Genomic DNA, 18,275 nt, shown 5'->3' on the forward strand with positions numbered 1-18,275 from the left:
ACTGTGGTTTATGTGTCCGGCAAAAGCCCTATTGTTATCAGCAGTACATTGACTAAAAGTCTTGAGAAAGTGTTTGATTGGCTAAACAAATCATGTTTAACACTTAATCTGAGGAAAACTAAATCTATGTGTTTTTCTATAACAAGAAAGTGGATAATAAATTAACATTAAAATGAATGGTGAACTCATCGATCAGGTAGAAGAAAAATAGTTAGGAGTGATTTTAGATTCTCAGCTAAATTTTAAAAGTCATATTAAAAACATCTCAAGAAAAATGAAGGCCAGTATGAACTGTTTCAGGTTGATCAGGAGCAGTTTAACATTTGAATGTGCTCATGTCTTTCTGAACACTATGATCCTGTCCCAGCCGTCGTACTGCACCACTTTTTGGTCCCAGGCTAGCCAAACTACCCTAAAGCCTATTGAGAGCCTGTGCCCTAAAAATTTTAGATAAAAAGCCCATTCGATTCCATCACGGTTACATTTTAAATAAACATAAAATCTTAAACTTTGTTAATCTTAAATACATAAAGTTGTTTTTTAAATGTTCAACTGGACTTGCACCTGAGCCACTTTGTAAATTTGTGAACATGCTGGAATCCTCCAGATCCACAAGAGCTGCTGTATGTGGAGACTGTAAAGTTCCATTTTGTAAAACATCTTTTTCCCAAAATGTTTTTTCTGTGAAAGGAGCCAATCTGTGGAACTGGCTTCCTACAAATATAAAGACTCTAACTAAAATGTCCACCTTTAAAAAACTATGGGTCATACAGCAGCAGCAGTGTGATCATGCCATATGAAATGTATAGCTGTGTGTATGCGAGGTGTGCATCTGTGTGAGCTTGAGTGAATGTGTTTATTTACTACACTTATTACTACACTTATTTTTATTGCTAATAACTGGTTTTTGGACTTTTTATTGTACTCACTGTAAAAATTTGACTCCTATATTATTTTAACTGTTAAAAGCCCTTCTAGGGACAGGTGTTGCGAATTAGCCATGGCTATAAACACTGTGATACAGGCATTGGATTGTTCTTTGTGTAATAATCTGTTTTTTTGTATCTGTCCCTATTCAAATAAACAAAAAAGATAGTTAAAAAATAACACTGCCTCAGCGGGCACGGTAGATGATGGCACATTGATAAACAAGAACATTTTAAAATGGTACTTCATATTAAAAAGGTTGCCCCTGGTTTATATCTTTAAATCTGTTGAAAATCGCAAAAATATCGTATTGTATTGTAACGTATCGTATTGTAATCTAAAACTAAGCGGAAGCTCAGAAGAGACCGTGCCTTTGCTGTGGCGGCTCCTAAATTATGGAATGATCTGCCTCTGCACGTTAAACAGGCCTCTTCTTTGTCCGTTTTTAAATCCCGTCTTAAAACCCATCTCTTCTCTGTGGCCTTTGACACCTAGTAAGACGTTGACTTGTTGTACTTCTTTTAATTATTTAGATTGATTGTTTTTCATTGCGCAGCTATTATTTTGTATTCATGTTATATTATGTATATTCATGATGTCTTATTTATTCTTCTGTACAGCACTTTGTTCAACTTTGGTTGTTTTAAAGCGCTTAACAAATAAAGTTGGATTGGATTGGTAACATAAGTATTGTGATAACATTGTAGTTTAGTGTGAAAGAAGTAGACTTGAAGCTGGGTTGGCGTGTTGGTTGCTGATGGCAAAACAGTATTTGCATCATGGATTGAGGTTTCAACAGCAGTGAGCTCAGAGTTTATACAAGCACCTTAGTGCTTTCATAGCTACTTGACAATACTTCCTTGTGTGTGTGTGTGTGTGTGTGTGTGTGTGTGTGTGTGTGTTTATGTAACACTAGTTCAATAAATTGCATGGGCAGCAGCCAGTGTCTTACCTTCCCTGGCCCCTGAAGCCAAGGCAGCTGAGTGTGAACTGTGAGAAGTCATGAGGGAGCTGGCACAGCCACATAATGGCTACAAAGGTTTACACAGTTTGGCATGATTTTCAGGTAAATTTGGCACTAGCTCTGTGTAACTGGGCTGTCAATGAGGGCTTTATGTGCTGACTGCATGATTCCAGCTTTAAGAGACATCTTACTGCCACACAGAGTGAAGAAATAATCGGCTGAGCTTGGCTCACATGCAAGTCCTAGACACTTTTTATGCCCTCACTGCAAGTCTTTTAACCCTTAGACAAGTCATGATTCTGTATAAAACAATACAAAATAAAAACCATATCAGCTGGAGCATTCACTGTTTTTGAAACAGAAAACTAAGGCTTCTGTCTTCCGCGTCATTACGCTCAATCAATCAATCAGACTTTATTTATATAGCACTTTTCATACATGTAAATGTAGCTTCGTACAATACCCCCCTCCCCCCCAACACACACACACACACACACACACACACAGATATACACAGCCCCCCCTCAGCCGCAATCACCCACCCATAAATCGACAAAATTGAATTCATTAAAAACAGGAACCTAGTTGAACCAAGCTGAGGAAACGCCATCATAAAGGAAACACCAGAGGCAAGACACTTAAAACCAAAAGATAATTAATATATAAATAACTAAATAAAATAAATAAAAGCTCTAAACAGTGGCTAATAAGTACATACACTGTAGATTGTTAAAAACAATCCATAAGGATTCAAAGATGGTGGACTAGTGGTAGACACATTTGACTCCCGTTCCCAAGCCCTTTCATATTCTTTCATCTAAAAAAAATCTGTATTACCTTCTTCACCTTTTGCAATAAGTTTATATAACTTGTCAACATTGCATGTCCTTCGCAGATATGGTTTCTAAAGCTGCAAAGCAAAATAAAAAAGACATCGCGCCAAAGGATGATGCAGCTGCTAGCGACGTAAGCATGGCTGCACTGACCAACTTGCTGGAGGGCCACATAGCAGACCTTTCTGCTGAATTTAAGACAACCATCTCTGCCCTCGAGTCTAAAATTAACCTGGTGCAAGTGACTGTGTGTAATTACGGGCAACGTATTACTTTGCGAGAGTCCAGCGCTGAATTGTTTGACTAAAGGCGGTCATCTTTGGAAGCTACGTGTGCTGAGCTAGCTGCTAGCAACGCCAAGTTGAAGGCTGGACCTGGAGGCCCGCAGCCGCTGTAATAACATCTGCATAGTCGGACTCCCGGAGTTGATCGAGGGCCCTCAACCAACTGCCTTTTTCTCCACACTACTACCCCAGTTTCTGGGTGAGCAGGGTCAGAGCCATGACCCTCTGGAGGTCCCGCACATATTTGAGGGCTACAAGTACAAAAAGTTGATATCTCATGAACGGCTCATACGATTTTTACACAATTTGATGGGTATCATCTAGGGCAACTCCTGAGGCCACCCCTACAGTGGGGTACTGATTGGTCAAAGTGGGTGTGGCCTATGGGACCCACGTTTGGATTCACCACTTACACTAATGTGAATAACTTTAAATTTACAAAACCAACTTTTTCGAACTCGTCTTAGGCCATGTGACCAATCTGCATGAAACCTGGTACGTAGCATCTCCAGATGGACCAGACCAAAAGTTATTAAAACAATTTTGTTACGTTAATATCCGCATTTGAAATGCCAAACAAATTTTCCTAGCTGGCTACCACACACATATCACATCATATCTCGGCCAAATTAAATGTAATCAGCACAGAACTTGTGATCATTGTTCAACATGTCACTACGATGCTTTGTTCCAAATGTGGTGAAGATCAGCCATTAGGGGGCGGTATAATCAACGCTTATGTGTTTTGGCCAATAACTCAATGCATTTAAATGGGAAATTTGCAATTGCAATATCTCTGCCACAGTAAACGCAATCAACACGAAACCTGTGAGGCTCATTCGGCATGCCGCTCTGAAGCTCTGTTCCAAATTTGGCGAAGATTGGCCATTAGGGGGCGCTATAGTCAACGTAGACCAGTTTTGGCCCTTTTACTCAATCAGTGTTAATGGGACACCTCCAAAAATTACACACGTGGACCACTAGGTGGGGCTAGAATGTGTTTTTGCTCCCACATTACACTTGAATCAAGCTGAATCACATGATATAGGCCACGCCCATTTCCGCTAAGAAGTTATTTCGCAATATCGCGCAATGTGCAAAAACATTTTTCTAACTCGTCCTAGGCCGTGTGACCGATCTGCACAAAACCTGGTTGGTAGCATCTCCAGATGGACCTGACCAAAATTTTGCTACATAAAGTATGCGCATTTGACGACCAAACTAATTTTCCTAGCTAGCTACTAAACACAAACTTTATCATATAAATGCTATCAGCAAAATTATTCCATGCTCTCTACCAAATTGTGCGAAGATCGGCCATTAGGGGGCGCTATAATCAACGTTTGTGTTTTGGCCAATAACTCAATGCATGCAAATGAGACATTTACGATTGCCATTTCTCTGCCATTGTAATTGCTATCAACACAAAACTTGTGATGCTTGTTCGGCTTGCCACTCTGAGGCTCTGTACCAAATTTGGTGAAGATCGACCGTTAGGGGGCACTATAGTCAACATAGACCAGTTTTGGCCCTTTTACTCAATCAATGTTAATGGGATATTTGCAATGGGAATGTGCAGCTCACACTCAATATTTACTGATGTTTGCCTCCTCACCGTTACGTTTTGGTTTTTGCTTTCGCGTGCTCCCCTGGTTCTCTACAATAAACAAACTTCTTAACCCCCCTGACAAAGTTTCTACAACCTTCACAGTGGACAAATGCAACTCTTTTCTCTCACTTTTTCAATATTTACTGACGTTTGCCTCCCCACCGTCAGGCGTTGGGTCCTGCTTTCGCGCACTCCCCAGGTCATCGGGGGCGACTTGCACCGGGAGGCTTGGACCCCGTTATAACGGCTTGCAGTTCTAGTTTTGTTTTTTAGGGCCTGAGCACCAACACTGGTGAAGGCCATATTGAAACTGATGGAATTATTATTCTTCCTTCGTTCGGCAAATTAATGACCTTTTTGAGGGGCTTAACTTACGCAAAAATTCACCAAAATTGGCAGTCGCATCAATTCTGGTGAAAAGTTACGTATTTTAAGGGTTTCGGGAATAGGCACACAAAAACGGCTCGGCTAGCACCCCCTACAAAATTAAAAGAATTGAGCCGCTGCAGTATGTTTACGTAGACTCACGAAACTTGGTACACATATGTAGCATGTCAAGAGGTACAAAAAACGTCATTGGAGCCATACTCTGAACCCAACAGGAAGTCCGCCATTTTTAATTGAAAGTTTGAAATTAGTGCGATTTTGGCCATTTCCACGTGTCGTACTTTAACGAACTCCTCCTAGAGATTTCATCCGATCAACTACAAATTTGGTCTGTGCCATCTTAAGACGTTAAAGATGAAAAGTTATTAAAAGAAACTTTTCAGGATTCATAAGAGTCCAACCCTGACGACATCTACATGCCAATATTGGCTCAAATTCATAGCGCCCCCTAGTGGCAACAGGAAGTAGGCCTAAAAGTCAAGGTGCTATACTTTAACGAACTCCTCCTAGAGATTTCATCTGATGGACTTCAAATTTGGTCTGGTATTTTCGTCAGATGGTTTGGGCGTGGCCTGAGGACATATACAGGCCAATATTGACTTTTGGTCATAACGCCCTCCGCTGGCAACAGAAAATCAGCCTTATATGACAAACATCATCCGATTTACGTGAAACTTAGAATGTGTGATCTACTTGTGATACTGAGCCAGTGATACTTTAACCACGCCCATGCAATAAGGCCACGCCCCCTTGTATGGCTTTTGAACCGTTTAAGGTAGAGTCTTTGTGAGTCTGTGAGGTATCATTGAACTCTGCAGAGAGTTACTTTTGATTGGTGATGGGTTGACACGCCCCCTATGCGTTAGCCATGCCCCTTTTCATAACTAATGACCTTTTTAATGTAGAGTCTTGTGTGAGGTATCATTGAACTCAGCAGAGAGTTCCCTTTTCATTGGTGATGATTTGCCCCGCCCCATATGCTTAAGCCACGCCTCCTTTAATAACTAATGACCCATATCTAGTACACTATTGTGTGAGGTATCATTGAACTCAACAGAGTTCCGTTTTCATTGGTCATGATTTGGCCCGCCCCCCCATGTTTTATCCACGCCCCCTTTCACAGCTAATGAACTGTATGACGTAGACGTGTGAGTGTGTGTGTGTGTGTGTGTGTGTGTGTGTGTGTGTGTGTGTGTGTGTGCGCGCGAGTATGAGTGCTGGGTTTTTGTTTGTTTTTAGTGGGTGGGCTATAGGGACCTGAAGACAGGCGTGTGGAAGGTCCAGTATATGGGTTTGAAGCTCCTTTTGTTATCACTTATCTGTACAATACTTTGTTTATGTGAATGTCACTAACTTGGAAAAAACAAAGAGATTGGGGAAAAAACAACAATCCATTAAATACAGATACATAAATAACTAGAATAAAAAACGTAACCAACAAACTACATATAAATAAATAATTAGACCATAAGTAGTTATATAATTAATTAATAAATAAATAAGGTAGGTTTTAAGTTTGCCTTTAAAAATATCAACACTCTGTGCAACCCTCAGGTCTTCAGGCAGGCTGTTCCATAGACGTGGAGCATAGAAATAAAAGGACGCCTCACCATAACTTGTCGTTTAAACTTTTGGGACTAATAAAAGACCACTGCCAGAAGACCTGAGGGTTTGAGAGGGTTCATAAGATAAAAGCAAACCTGATAAATAACTGTCTACATCAGCAAACGGAACTGACCCATCACATGACCTAAGTGTGACACACTGCTCACATAACAAGTGGTTGTATATGGGTTGGACAACGTTACACGCTCTTCACATCCAACACCAAAGGTCATATTTAGACCTAGCCAGGGTTTACAATCTCCCTCCATTCTACACAGTTCACATGATGAGTAAGTGGACCATGACTTGACCATGACCATGACAAACTTATTTTGTCACACAGTACTTCCTCTGTATTTCCACTGCACAGGGCACACAGAAGTGGAGTGAATTAAAAAAATTGTGTAAATGGTAGGGCTGTCAAAGTTGACGCGATAATGTGTTAATACAAATTTCTTTTGATGGTGCAGTAAGCGATGCTGTGCAAAGAAAAGGGTCTTTTGAATTGTATTTATTATTTTATTTATTGAAATTTACTCTTGAGCACCATAAGGTAAGAATGGAAAATATTTAATTGGTGATCATTCCTAGTTTTATATTTCCATGAATGTGCAGAGAGAAAAGAGCAAAAGGAGAGGGTCTGGATGAAAAGAAGAGAATCTGGAGTTTCTGATAGGTTTGGAAATCAGTCTGTCTTAAGTGTCACGTCGGCTCAGTGCTTGTTGTCACAACAAACATCAGACAGTGAACTCGTTCACTCGGTGTTTGTGGACAAAAGACACAGAAAACCTGTCCAGCAGTCAAAGCACTCCAGGGTAGGGTTTAATATTTTTCCCGAAAATTAGATGAATCAGATCCCAGGAAAAGACGACCCATTTCCCAGGAATCCAAGTAATGTATCGATATCATTCAAATATGCGTTCCCAAATCCCAAACTGACATTTTTTATATTATTTGTATCATTTTTAGGGACCGTTTGGTATTTATGGAATGGACCACTGGAGGAAAATAGGGGAGGGTCGTGTCTTTTTATTCTTTGCTGAGGGGAGGGTCATCCAACATTTTTCAGTCCAGGAGGGGGGGGTCCACCCAACTTTTGTATTCATGAAACAGCAAAATTTCAAAGTGGCTTGTTTGGTGCATATTTTTCCATGTAGCTCCATTTAGCTCTCTCAGTCTCTGCCCTCCTTCGCTACCAGATGGGTCTGACCCATGAGTTTGCTGTGGGGCAGGGCATAGACATATGGGGCAGGGTGAGCTGCCCTCCTGGTGGCTGAAACGGATAATTGCATTGTTTAAAAAAAATGAGTGGAATAATTCTGGCATGATCAGATATTTTATAAATATCTTAAATAACACAAAACAACTAAATGGTGGTAGGTAATACATCAGATTTCATATACTGCTTTAGTAAAAAAAATATTGCCTGGCTGACGATGGGAGCAGCAGGACGCAAAAAAAACGAAAATGACTGTTGTACTATGTCTGGACATCTTACCGTGCCAAGGTTGCAATAAAGGTTTCGAAATGCCACATTTCATGTCAGCTTACTAATTGATTGCGGGTTTTGTGAAGATTTGGACTTTTATATGTTTATTCCACTTTGTTTAAATGGCGAAGTGGAGAAAGCCTAGTGACGAGTCCATAGCAACCAGTTTGTGTGTTGAATGTTACCCAGAGTGCCTTGCTGAATGGTCTCAATGTTTTATTGTTTTATTTCATGTGAATACTAGTTTACTAGAGGAGGAACTTAATATTTGAAGTAATGCAGCAATGCAGGAATTGTGCATTTAGTTTCCATGCTTATTTTGTTTGCAATGTTAGTGAGTAAATTTACTGAAATGGCCACCACACCATAACAGAGGAGTGGGATGTGTCAGATCAGAATGCTTTAGTCTCGTATGTCATAGCTGTAAAAATATATATATAGCTGTATATATTTGCCAAACGCAAACCAGTACAGAACGTATTGATAAATTGTTGTACTTGTAATTTGTCATGTAATGGACTGTATTTATATAGCGCTTTTCTAGTCTTAACGACTACTCAAAGCGCTTTTACATAGTACAGGAACCATTCACACACATTCATACACTGGCTGCCGTACAAGGTGCCACCTGCTCATCAGATAAACATTCACACACATTTACAGGGTGAGGAGGGGGAGGGTCATGTCTTTTTTGGCTAAAACTCCTCTGGTGGCCCCTTAAATATATAACGAACAGTCCCTTAGGGCAAAAGAACACAGTCTATGTCCATCATCAACACAGTTTGCAATGATCAATTCTGCTACGTGATCAAGTGAGCTGCGTGCGTGACATCTGCTGCAGCGCTAATTATGAAATGCCAGTTGGAATGTCTGTAACTTGTCAAGAGGTACAAAAACCATTCTGTTAAACAAAATCCATTCTGTGGCTGTTGAGATTTGTAAGCGGCTGCAAACGGGAGTAATCACTCGAAGTTAACCAAATATTTCTTTATTAGGGCAGGGCAGGCATATACATACAAGTTCAACTAAATTAAAGAAAACGACCCGCAGAAATGTACAAATGTGCACTGCAAAAAGACGGGGCCATAGGCCTATGTAAAACTGAATTGAAAAAAAAAAAAGCTTAAACACTCTGCCGCAATACCAGCATTGCATTGAACTCGTGACAATTTAGGCTACATATTTCTTTTAGTTTACAATGCATTCTCACCCTGCCCTTCTTTCTTTTTCTTCTGGAAGTGTGCTTTCAAGAAGCAGAGAGTGTTGATAGACTCTGAGCTCAGGCGATTTCGGATTTTCGTGACAAATTGGCCGCAGATAGAAAACGCTCTCTCCGCCTCCACGGATGTAGCCTGAATAGTACTAAGAGCTTCAAACAACTGATGCAGGTGGGGTGGTCTCCTGTTGGTGGCCTCAAAGAGGGAAAAATCTTTGGTTACTGCGTAATGAATTTAGTGAGCCTGTATTACCTGTAGCTACAGTACAGCACCATTGCTTGCATCAACGTTACCGTATGACAACAACAGGCGTGCACTTTTTGTATTTTATTTCCCGTTTGATCAGATTTCCCGGGAATCCCGTCTCCCAGGATTAAACCCTACTCCAGAGTGTATCCAAATACAGCTTGTTATCCTTTAGTTAGACTCTCCAAAAAGCAACTCTGAGGTGTTCAAGCTTCATTCCACACTGCTCACATAGCTATAGGTTTTCGGAGAGTTGGGTTTGTCTCAACTGCGGACGTGGTGAAGGTGGAACAAGGTCTGTACTCAACTCCACATTGGACATATTCTCTAGCATTAACCCTGTTAGTGTGTCTGATACAGGGATTGATGCATAGACTGTGTAAGTGAAGCCAAAACTTTTCGATCGCCCCCTGGTGGCTGGCTGCAGTATTAGTTATTTGATGCTATAAAAACGGGGTGAAACGTCATAATTGACAGCTGGGAATGACTCAGGATTGGTTGGGCGGGTGTATGGGCGGGACTTTGATACCATGGCTCCACTGCCTGATCACTACTGCCCAGACTCTGGCTCCAAAATGACAAAATGGCATTTTGATTTGGTAGATAGATATGGTATTAGCCAAAGAACAATTCATTTCATTTGGCTGATGATTCAGACTTTCCCATCTCTTTTTATCCATAACTGTGAAGCCAATGCAGAGACTTGCCTCCAAATCCCAATAGAATAGATTAAATGAAAGACTGAAAAATAAGGGGGTTTTCACACCTGCCTTGGTTGAATCGCACTAGAGTTGTTTTTCCCCCTTGGTGCGGTCCGTTTGGGCAGATGTGAATGCAGCGATTGCACTCGGATGCGCACCAAAAGCAGACCAAACAAGCTCTTGAAGAGGTGGTCTCAGAACGCTTTCAAACAAACTCCGGAGCGGTTCGTTTGTGGTGAGAGTGTGATCCGACCTTGTGTCAGAGCAGCAAACTGTAGCAGCTTGCAATGTTTCTCTCACAGAAATAGACTGCGGTCAAGCACGCAGTCACTCGCCTTACTGTGGTCAAACCAGCCGCCGCTAAAGTTGGAGACAGACGTCGGCAGAGCAGAGCCTCGGTGAGCAGACGTAGTAACGGTGCCTGTGAAACAATGTCTGGAAATAATTGAATATAATAATTGAAATGAGCTGGTTTGACCATGGAGACATCCAGAACACAGGACCTTCTTCCTGTATTTACTTTCTTGCTCCCGCAACCACACTTATCTGACCAATAAGCGGAGTGAACGTTCTTGCGTGGTCTGTAGTGATGCATTTTGGTTCACTTGAATTTTTCTCTGTGTAAAACAAAACCCAAACAAGGGGAAATCATTCCAAGTTTACAAACTAATCACCCGATTCACATTTTTCACGTTTTCTCTATATCTGTATATCTGTATCAGTGTCTCGGTGTCCCACCCGGCACCGGCAGATGGCCGCCCACCAAGAGTCCGGGTCAGTCTGAGGTTTCTGCCTAAAAGGAAGTTTTCGCCACTGTTGCACCAAATGCTTGCTCTTGGGGGAATTGTTGGGTCGTTGTAAATTATAGAGTGTAGTCTAGACCTACTCTATCTGTGAAGTGTCTTGAGATAACTCCTGTTATGATTGGATACTATAAATAAAGATAGCAAATGAAATATAGGTATGAAAACACCCTAATTGAAAATAAAATTGATGTTTAACATACAATAGCTTTTTATGAGAATAATGTGTTGGCCTTACCAATACTGGGATGAAGTTAAACTCCAGTACCCTGCACTTGCTTCACAATCTTCTCTGGACTTGTAAACCATGAGAACACTTTCACAGAGTTTTTATAACCGCAACATGAACAATGGAGTAGCAGTAATACCATGATATATTGTCAAAAGATGAGCACAGTAAAACCTACTTGTGTCCCAGCTCGTGAGCAATGGTGAAGGCCAGATTGAGTCCATTGTCTTCTGCTAACACACACTTCCTCTTGGCACTGCAGACACCCCCCAGATAAGCAATACCTGGAACACAGTGACATGATAGTGAGAATAATGAATAACCGTTACAATTGTGTTGTAATGTTTGACACTGAGTGATGATTCAAAGGGTCATTTCAGTTTTTTCTGAACCTGGACCTATTTTCCCATTCATTGGTGTCTAAAGGCATTTTCACAACTATCGTTGGTTCGCTTTGGTCCGAATCAGATGATGAGTTTGTAAACTTGGAGCGATTTCCCCTTGGTTCGGTTTCGTTTCACACCTGGAAAAATACAAGCGTACCAAAATGCGTCATTACTAATCACGCAAGAATGATCACTCCTCTTATTGGTCGGATGTGTCTGGGGCGGTAGCAAGAAAGTAAATACAGGAAGAAGGTACTGTGTAGACAAGTGCATATTTCTTGCATCTCCATGGTCAAACCAGCTCATTTCATTTCAATAATCAGACATTGTTTCTCAAGCGACATTACTACGTCTGCTCTGCTCACCTAGGGTGACTAGTCCCAATTCTGAGTTGTGTGTCCCGAGTCCTGACAAAAGCCTGTCGGGACGCTAAAATGTCCAGGTTTACACCAACCACTATGAAATTGTCCCGGTTGTCATTGATTACATAGCCGACGTGGTCTTATTATAGCCCGATCATTAACTAAACCCATGTAGAAAGACTAATAAGTGTCCAGCAGCGTATGATTTTAACAATGTGTGTGTGTCAATCAATCATAGTGGTCTGCGTCTGCATAATCTGTGCAGCCAGCAATGTACATTTGTTGTACATTTGTACAACAATGTACATTTGTAATCATTGTCGCAATGCCTCTTCTTATCCGTCTCGTTTTAACCAGTCCCTCCAGGTCGGCTGGAAAGTCAGCGGACGAGCGCTGGGTGGAAATGTTCGCATTTCAAAAGCAGGGAGATACCGTTCAAAAATGTAGGTCTCCTTTGTCAGTTCGCCATGTGTCTACCGGGCACAAATGCTCCCGTTGAGCGGATCTTTTCACTCATGAACAACACATGGACTGACGAGAGGAACCGCATGACCATTCCCACCCATAGGCGCTACTCGTCACACGGGCCAATTTTGCTGACACCTGTGCACAATTTCACAGTAGCTTTCAGCCAACAAATTGATTCTTGAGCAGATTCACTCCTCTAACAAATATATATATAAATATAGTATACGGAATGAATGTTTCCAATAGGGAAGCTATCTGCTCTATCAAATGAGATTACATTTTACACAACAGGAATTGACGTGTCCATAGTCATTCGTGACCAACACAACAAAAGCATTAGGTACGTGGGCACATCCTTATGAATTATGATTTATTAAGCATGATCATGATTATTTATTTTTCTGCAAAAAAATGTGGTCATCACTGCGCAAATTCTGATTTGAGCACAACTTGTGCATAATGATGTACCCACCTTACCTAATGCTTTAGTTGATGTGTTGTTCATGCATGAGGTCATGAATGAGAGGCTATGAACTCATGTCAATTCCTGATGATTCATAAGATATAAATGAAGTAATCCACAAATCATGAATTAATTCATGCATGAATTCATAATTCATATACCCTTCCCGTAAAGTGTTACCATAACTTTAGATCAAGCCTGTGACAGCAGTTCCAAATAATTTGTTTAGTGCCATGCAATGAGTTTGTCACAAGTTCAGTGGGTGCATTTTCCAAAAGAATGCTTTAATTCTGAAAAATAAAGTTGTTCCCACATGAAACTCACTCAATGTCTTTTAATATTATTTCTTAGATATGTAGGCTACATACCAAGAAAATTCATTAATATTAACTGAGATACCCCATTATGTTGTGAGCAGTAGACCTATGTGTGCTGTTGCAAAATTGTGTCTAATCTGTCTGTGTCTATGTCTGACCTGGGCTGGCACATGTTCACGTTAAAAAGCGTGTGCGTGCAAGAGCACTACGGTCATGCGCAAAGTATCCCGGTTTTAGTTCCGGGAAATCTGGTTGCCATGACTTCGCTCTGCTCTGCCGGCGTCTGTCTCCAACTTTATCGGCAGCTGGTTCGAACACTGAGATGCGAGTGACGGACGGCGAACTTGACCGCTGTCTGTTTCTGTGAGAGAAACACTGCAAGCTGCTACAGTTGCTCTGCTGCATCACAGATTGCTAAGCACACCTGACTACAGGAGACGCTAGTTCAGACTTACGGGGTATATAGTTGGTGCGGTTCGAGGTTGGATACTTTCTCACCAGAGTGCACCAGAGTTGGATTGAAAGCGTGACCACCTCATCAAGCAGGTCTCGGTACACTTGTTTTGTCCACTTTTGGTGCACCTGAGTGCGATTGCCGCGTTCTCACCTGCCCAAACGAACCGCACCAGCGGGGCAAACAACCTCTAGTGTGATTCAACTGAACTAAACAAGGCAGGAGCGAAAGCTCCCTAAGTGACTAATGTGAAATTGATCCAGTATTGAGTGAGAACACTGTAACCAGCAGCCACAAACCAAGCTGCAATATAATCATATAGGGCAAATGTGCATTATCAGTTTTGTCGTGTTTTCGCCACCAACAGGCTCAGATTATTATTCAAAATGTCTGACATGTCTGTCTAATTATGCAAAGGATCCTTACAGAGCTAGACCTTTTGTTAAAGAGTAATATCATTTTTGAATATGGGAGGGCTAATGGGCCTGGGCTAATGGTTAATGGGCACTGGCCTGTGTCTCTGCATGCCTCTCAGAAAACGTTTTACTAGAGGGTGTCTGAACACAGAACGGTCACCAGGGCTTCGGTGACAGGACAAAATGGCAGCGGCATCAATTTACATAGAGTGCATATGACCAGGTGCTGCCAGAGTATCAAATGCCTACCTAAAAAAGTTATGCTTTCATCTCCTTTTTTTTTTTCCACTTAGATTTTTATTAGAAAACTCACACAGACACTCCACAATCAAAATAATACAGTAAACAAAAAACAAACAAAATATTTGTTTGGGAGTTACATTTCTAGCAGTTCATCTGTTCTTCTCGTGTCTTCATCTAAATCATTTGTTTCTGTCCATATTCCTCGTCGCTGGTTTTGGTTCTGAATATTGTCCATTTCTCTCACTTTTCTTCAAGCTGCATTTGTTGTAGTCTCAGGCGGTCAGTTTCTCCATCATATAGACTTCTTCTACTATACCTATCCATTCTTCCTTACAAGGAGGATCCACCTTACCCCATTTCCTCGTTATAGCTTTCTTACTAGCTATCAGTATTATTTTAACCAAATATTTGTCTCTCATTCTTGCACTCTCTTTAGTAGAATTAAAATTACAGAGGTACAGTACCGTGCATCTCATAGGAATATCGTACCCTAGTACCTTTTGTATAGTTTTGTGTACAATTCTCCAAAACGTCTGTACTTTGTGACATTTCCAGAATATGTGCAAATGGTCTGCATCCTTTACTCCACACTCTCTTCAACATGTTAAATTTATGTTTTTATACTTACTCTTGACCTTGGGCGTAATAAAAAAAATCAGGTTTTTCCAAGAGAACTCCCTCCATATCCGCGAATTGGTGGTTGTGTTTTCCACATTTTGCCACTCATCATCCGAAAGATTCGTGTTAAACTCTGATTCCCATTTTTCTTTTATATATTTAGTTGTATGTTTATTTGTCATCAATTTTGATATAAAGCAGATATGATTCTAATCTGTATTCCTTTGTGTGTATCAATTAAAATTTGGATCACACCATTTACTTCCATGGAGGGATCTATCTTGATTTCTTTTTTATAATAGTCTATTAGTTGTAGGTACCTTTAGAATTCATGTTTATCCAAACCATATTTATCTTTCATGTTTTGGAAACTCTCCAGCTCCCCATCCTTCTGTAAAGTACACCATGCTGTGATTCCCTTGTCTACCCACTGTTTATCATATTCAGCCGGTTTAATAAATGCTACCCATTTCAGCACTTTTGTTTCTTTCTTTATCCTATAATTTTTTATTACTCTGAATCATAATTCCAGTGTAAACGTTGTAATTGAATCCATATCATTTTTAATCCTTTTGTATATTTCTTGGTCTCCAGTAATGCTCTGGATTGGATACAGTGGGGCAAAAAAGTATTTAGTCAGCCACCAATCGTGCAAGTTCTCCCACTTAAAAAGATGAGAGAGGCCTGTAATTTTCATCATAGGTATACTTCAACTATGAGAGACAAAATGAGGAAAAAAAAAATCCAGAAAATCACATTGTAGGATTTTTTAATGAATTTATTTGCAAATTATGGTGGGAAATAAGTATTTGGTCAATAACAAAAGTTCATCTCAATACTTTGTTATATACCCTTTGTAGGCAATGACAGAGGTCAAACGTTTTCTGTAAGTCTTCACAAAGTTTTCACACACTGTTGCTGGCATTTTGGCCCATTCCTCCATGCAGATCTCCTCTAGAGCAGTGATGTTTTGGGGCTGTCGCTGGGCAACACAGACTTTCAACTCCCTCCAAAGATTTTCTATGGGGTTGAGATCTGGAGACTGGCTAGGCCAGGCCACTCCAGGACCTTGAAATGCTTCTTACGAAGCCACTCCTTCGTTGCCCGGACAGTGTGTTTGGGATTATTGTCATGCCCTTGCTGATGGAAGGAGGTTTTCACTCAAAATCTCACGATACATGGCCCCATTCATTCATTCCTTTACACGGATCAGTCGTCCTGGTCCCTTTGCAGAAAAACAGCCCCAAAGCATGATGTTTCCACTCCCATGCTTCACAGTAGGTATGGTGTTCTTTGGATGTAACTCAGCATTCTTTCCCCTCCAAACACGACGAGTTGAGTTTTTACCAAAAAGTTCTATTTTGGTTTCATCTGATCATATGACATTCTCCCAATCCTCTTCTGGATCATCCAAATGCTCTCTAGCAAACTCCAGATGGGCCTGGACATGTACTGGCTTAAGCAGGGGGACACGTCTGGCACTGCAGGATTTGAGTCCCTGGCAGCGTAGTGCGTTACTGATGGTAGCCTTGGTTACTTTGGTCCCAGCTCTCTGCAGGTCATTCACTAGGTCCCCCCCGTGTGGTTCTGCGATTTTTGCTCACCGTTCTTGTGATCATTTTGACCCCACGGGGTGAGATCTTGCGTGGAGCCCCGGATCGAGGGAGATTATTAGTGGTCTTGTATGTCTTCCATTTTTCTTATAATTGCTCCCACAGTTGATTTCTTCACACCAAGCTGCTTACCTATTGCAGATTCAGTCTTCCCAGCCTGGTGCAGGTCTACAATTTTGTTTCTGGTGTCCTTTGACAGCTCTTTGGTCTTGGCCATAGTGGAGTTTGGAGTGTGACTGTTTGAGGTTGTGGACAGGTGTCTTTTATACTGATAACAAGTTCAAACAGGTGCCATTAATACAGGTAACGAGTGGAGGACAGAGGAGCCTCTTAAAGAAGAAGTTACAGGTCTGTTAGTGCCAGAAATCTTGCTTGTTTGTAGGTGACCAAATACTTATTTTCCCGAGGAATTTGCAAACAAATTCATTAAAAATCCTACAATGTGATTTTCTGGATTTTCTTTTCTCATTTTGTCTCTCATAGTTGAAGTGTACCTATGATGATGAAATTACAGGCCTCTCTCATCTTTTTAAGTGGGAGAACTTGCACAATTGGTGGCTGACTAAATACTTTTTTGCCCCACTGTATTTTCCAAACTCTTTTTCCATATCTTTCCACTTAGCTGTGTAATCTGGCATACACCAGCATATAATATTCCTAAACTGGGCAGCATAAAAGTACTCTTTCAGTTTTGGGAGATCCATACCTCCTTTATGTTTTGGTAGCTGGAGAGTTTCATACCTAACTGTTGGCTTTTTGCCTCCCCAAATAAACCTTGAAATTATCTTGTCCCAGGTCACAAATTGGGTTTGAGGGACCTCTATTGGTAGGGACTGGAATAAATAAAGAAATCTTGGTTGTACATTTATTTTGATAATCTCAATTCTTGAGTTAAGATCTAGGGGTAAAGTAGACCATCTTTCCATGTTGTTTTGTATCTCCTGACTTATCTTGTTATAATTTGCTTTATAAAGTTTAGATAATCCTTTAGTGATGGTAATCCCCAGATATTTAATTTTCTTTAGATTCCAATTTAAGTGAAATGATTCTTGACATTCAGCGACATTATTTTGATGTCATTTGTCATTAATACAATTTACTGCTCTCTGAAAATGTGCTCCCAAACAGTTACAAACTACATAATCATGAACATTTACTAACTGAACACAAATCAAATACCTCTCGGACTTCCAAACATGGCGTATTCTTTTACTCCTCCCCGCATCCCCGTTGGTGGGTGGAGGGGATATCCTCATCTCTAATAAGGGCCCCTCACTAGACCTAGGTACACACCCAACTTGTGGGGTACCACAGCGTCTGCACGTCCAATTTAAATACCTCAACCTCTCCCAGTCGGTTCTTAATATATTATGCAAACTAAAGAAGTCTGAAAAATTTCAGATATTCACACCATGGATCTATTCTTCTGTCAGCCTTTATCCATCATATGAACTTAGTTCCGTACAGTGTTTATTAATTTGTCTTTTTTCAGTCTGTTGTTATGGTCCATACCTGCTTTTCCATGATCCACAGTGTTACCGCCTTCCTCAAGCAAAACTTATTAGGAATTCCACTGATAGTTTTGTAGCTTTTCTCTTGCATGGTGCGCTGTGTTGGGTCCCTGTTCTTTCCCTTTCACTC

At 40.8% G+C, this 18,275-nt stretch overlaps 1 protein-coding gene across 1 annotated transcript in view; it reads right to left on the reverse strand.

Annotated features, from left to right (window-relative positions):
• The window catches only part of adamts17 (ADAM metallopeptidase with thrombospondin type 1 motif, 17), a 142,090-nt gene that overhangs the window by 64,733 nt on the left and 59,082 nt on the right, over nucleotides 1–18,275 (reverse strand). Inside the window, exon 8 of the mRNA XM_078257875.1 lies at nucleotides 11,473–11,578. Within this exon, the coding sequence (XP_078114001.1) occupies nucleotides 11,473–11,578 (106 nt within the window). The remainder of the gene's footprint in view (nucleotides 1–11,472; nucleotides 11,579–18,275) is intronic.

Source organism: Sander vitreus, chromosome 1 (assembly GCF_031162955.1).
Source record: "Sander vitreus isolate 19-12246 chromosome 1, sanVit1, whole genome shotgun sequence".
Taxonomy (NCBI): domain Eukaryota; kingdom Metazoa; phylum Chordata; class Actinopteri; order Perciformes; family Percidae; genus Sander; species Sander vitreus.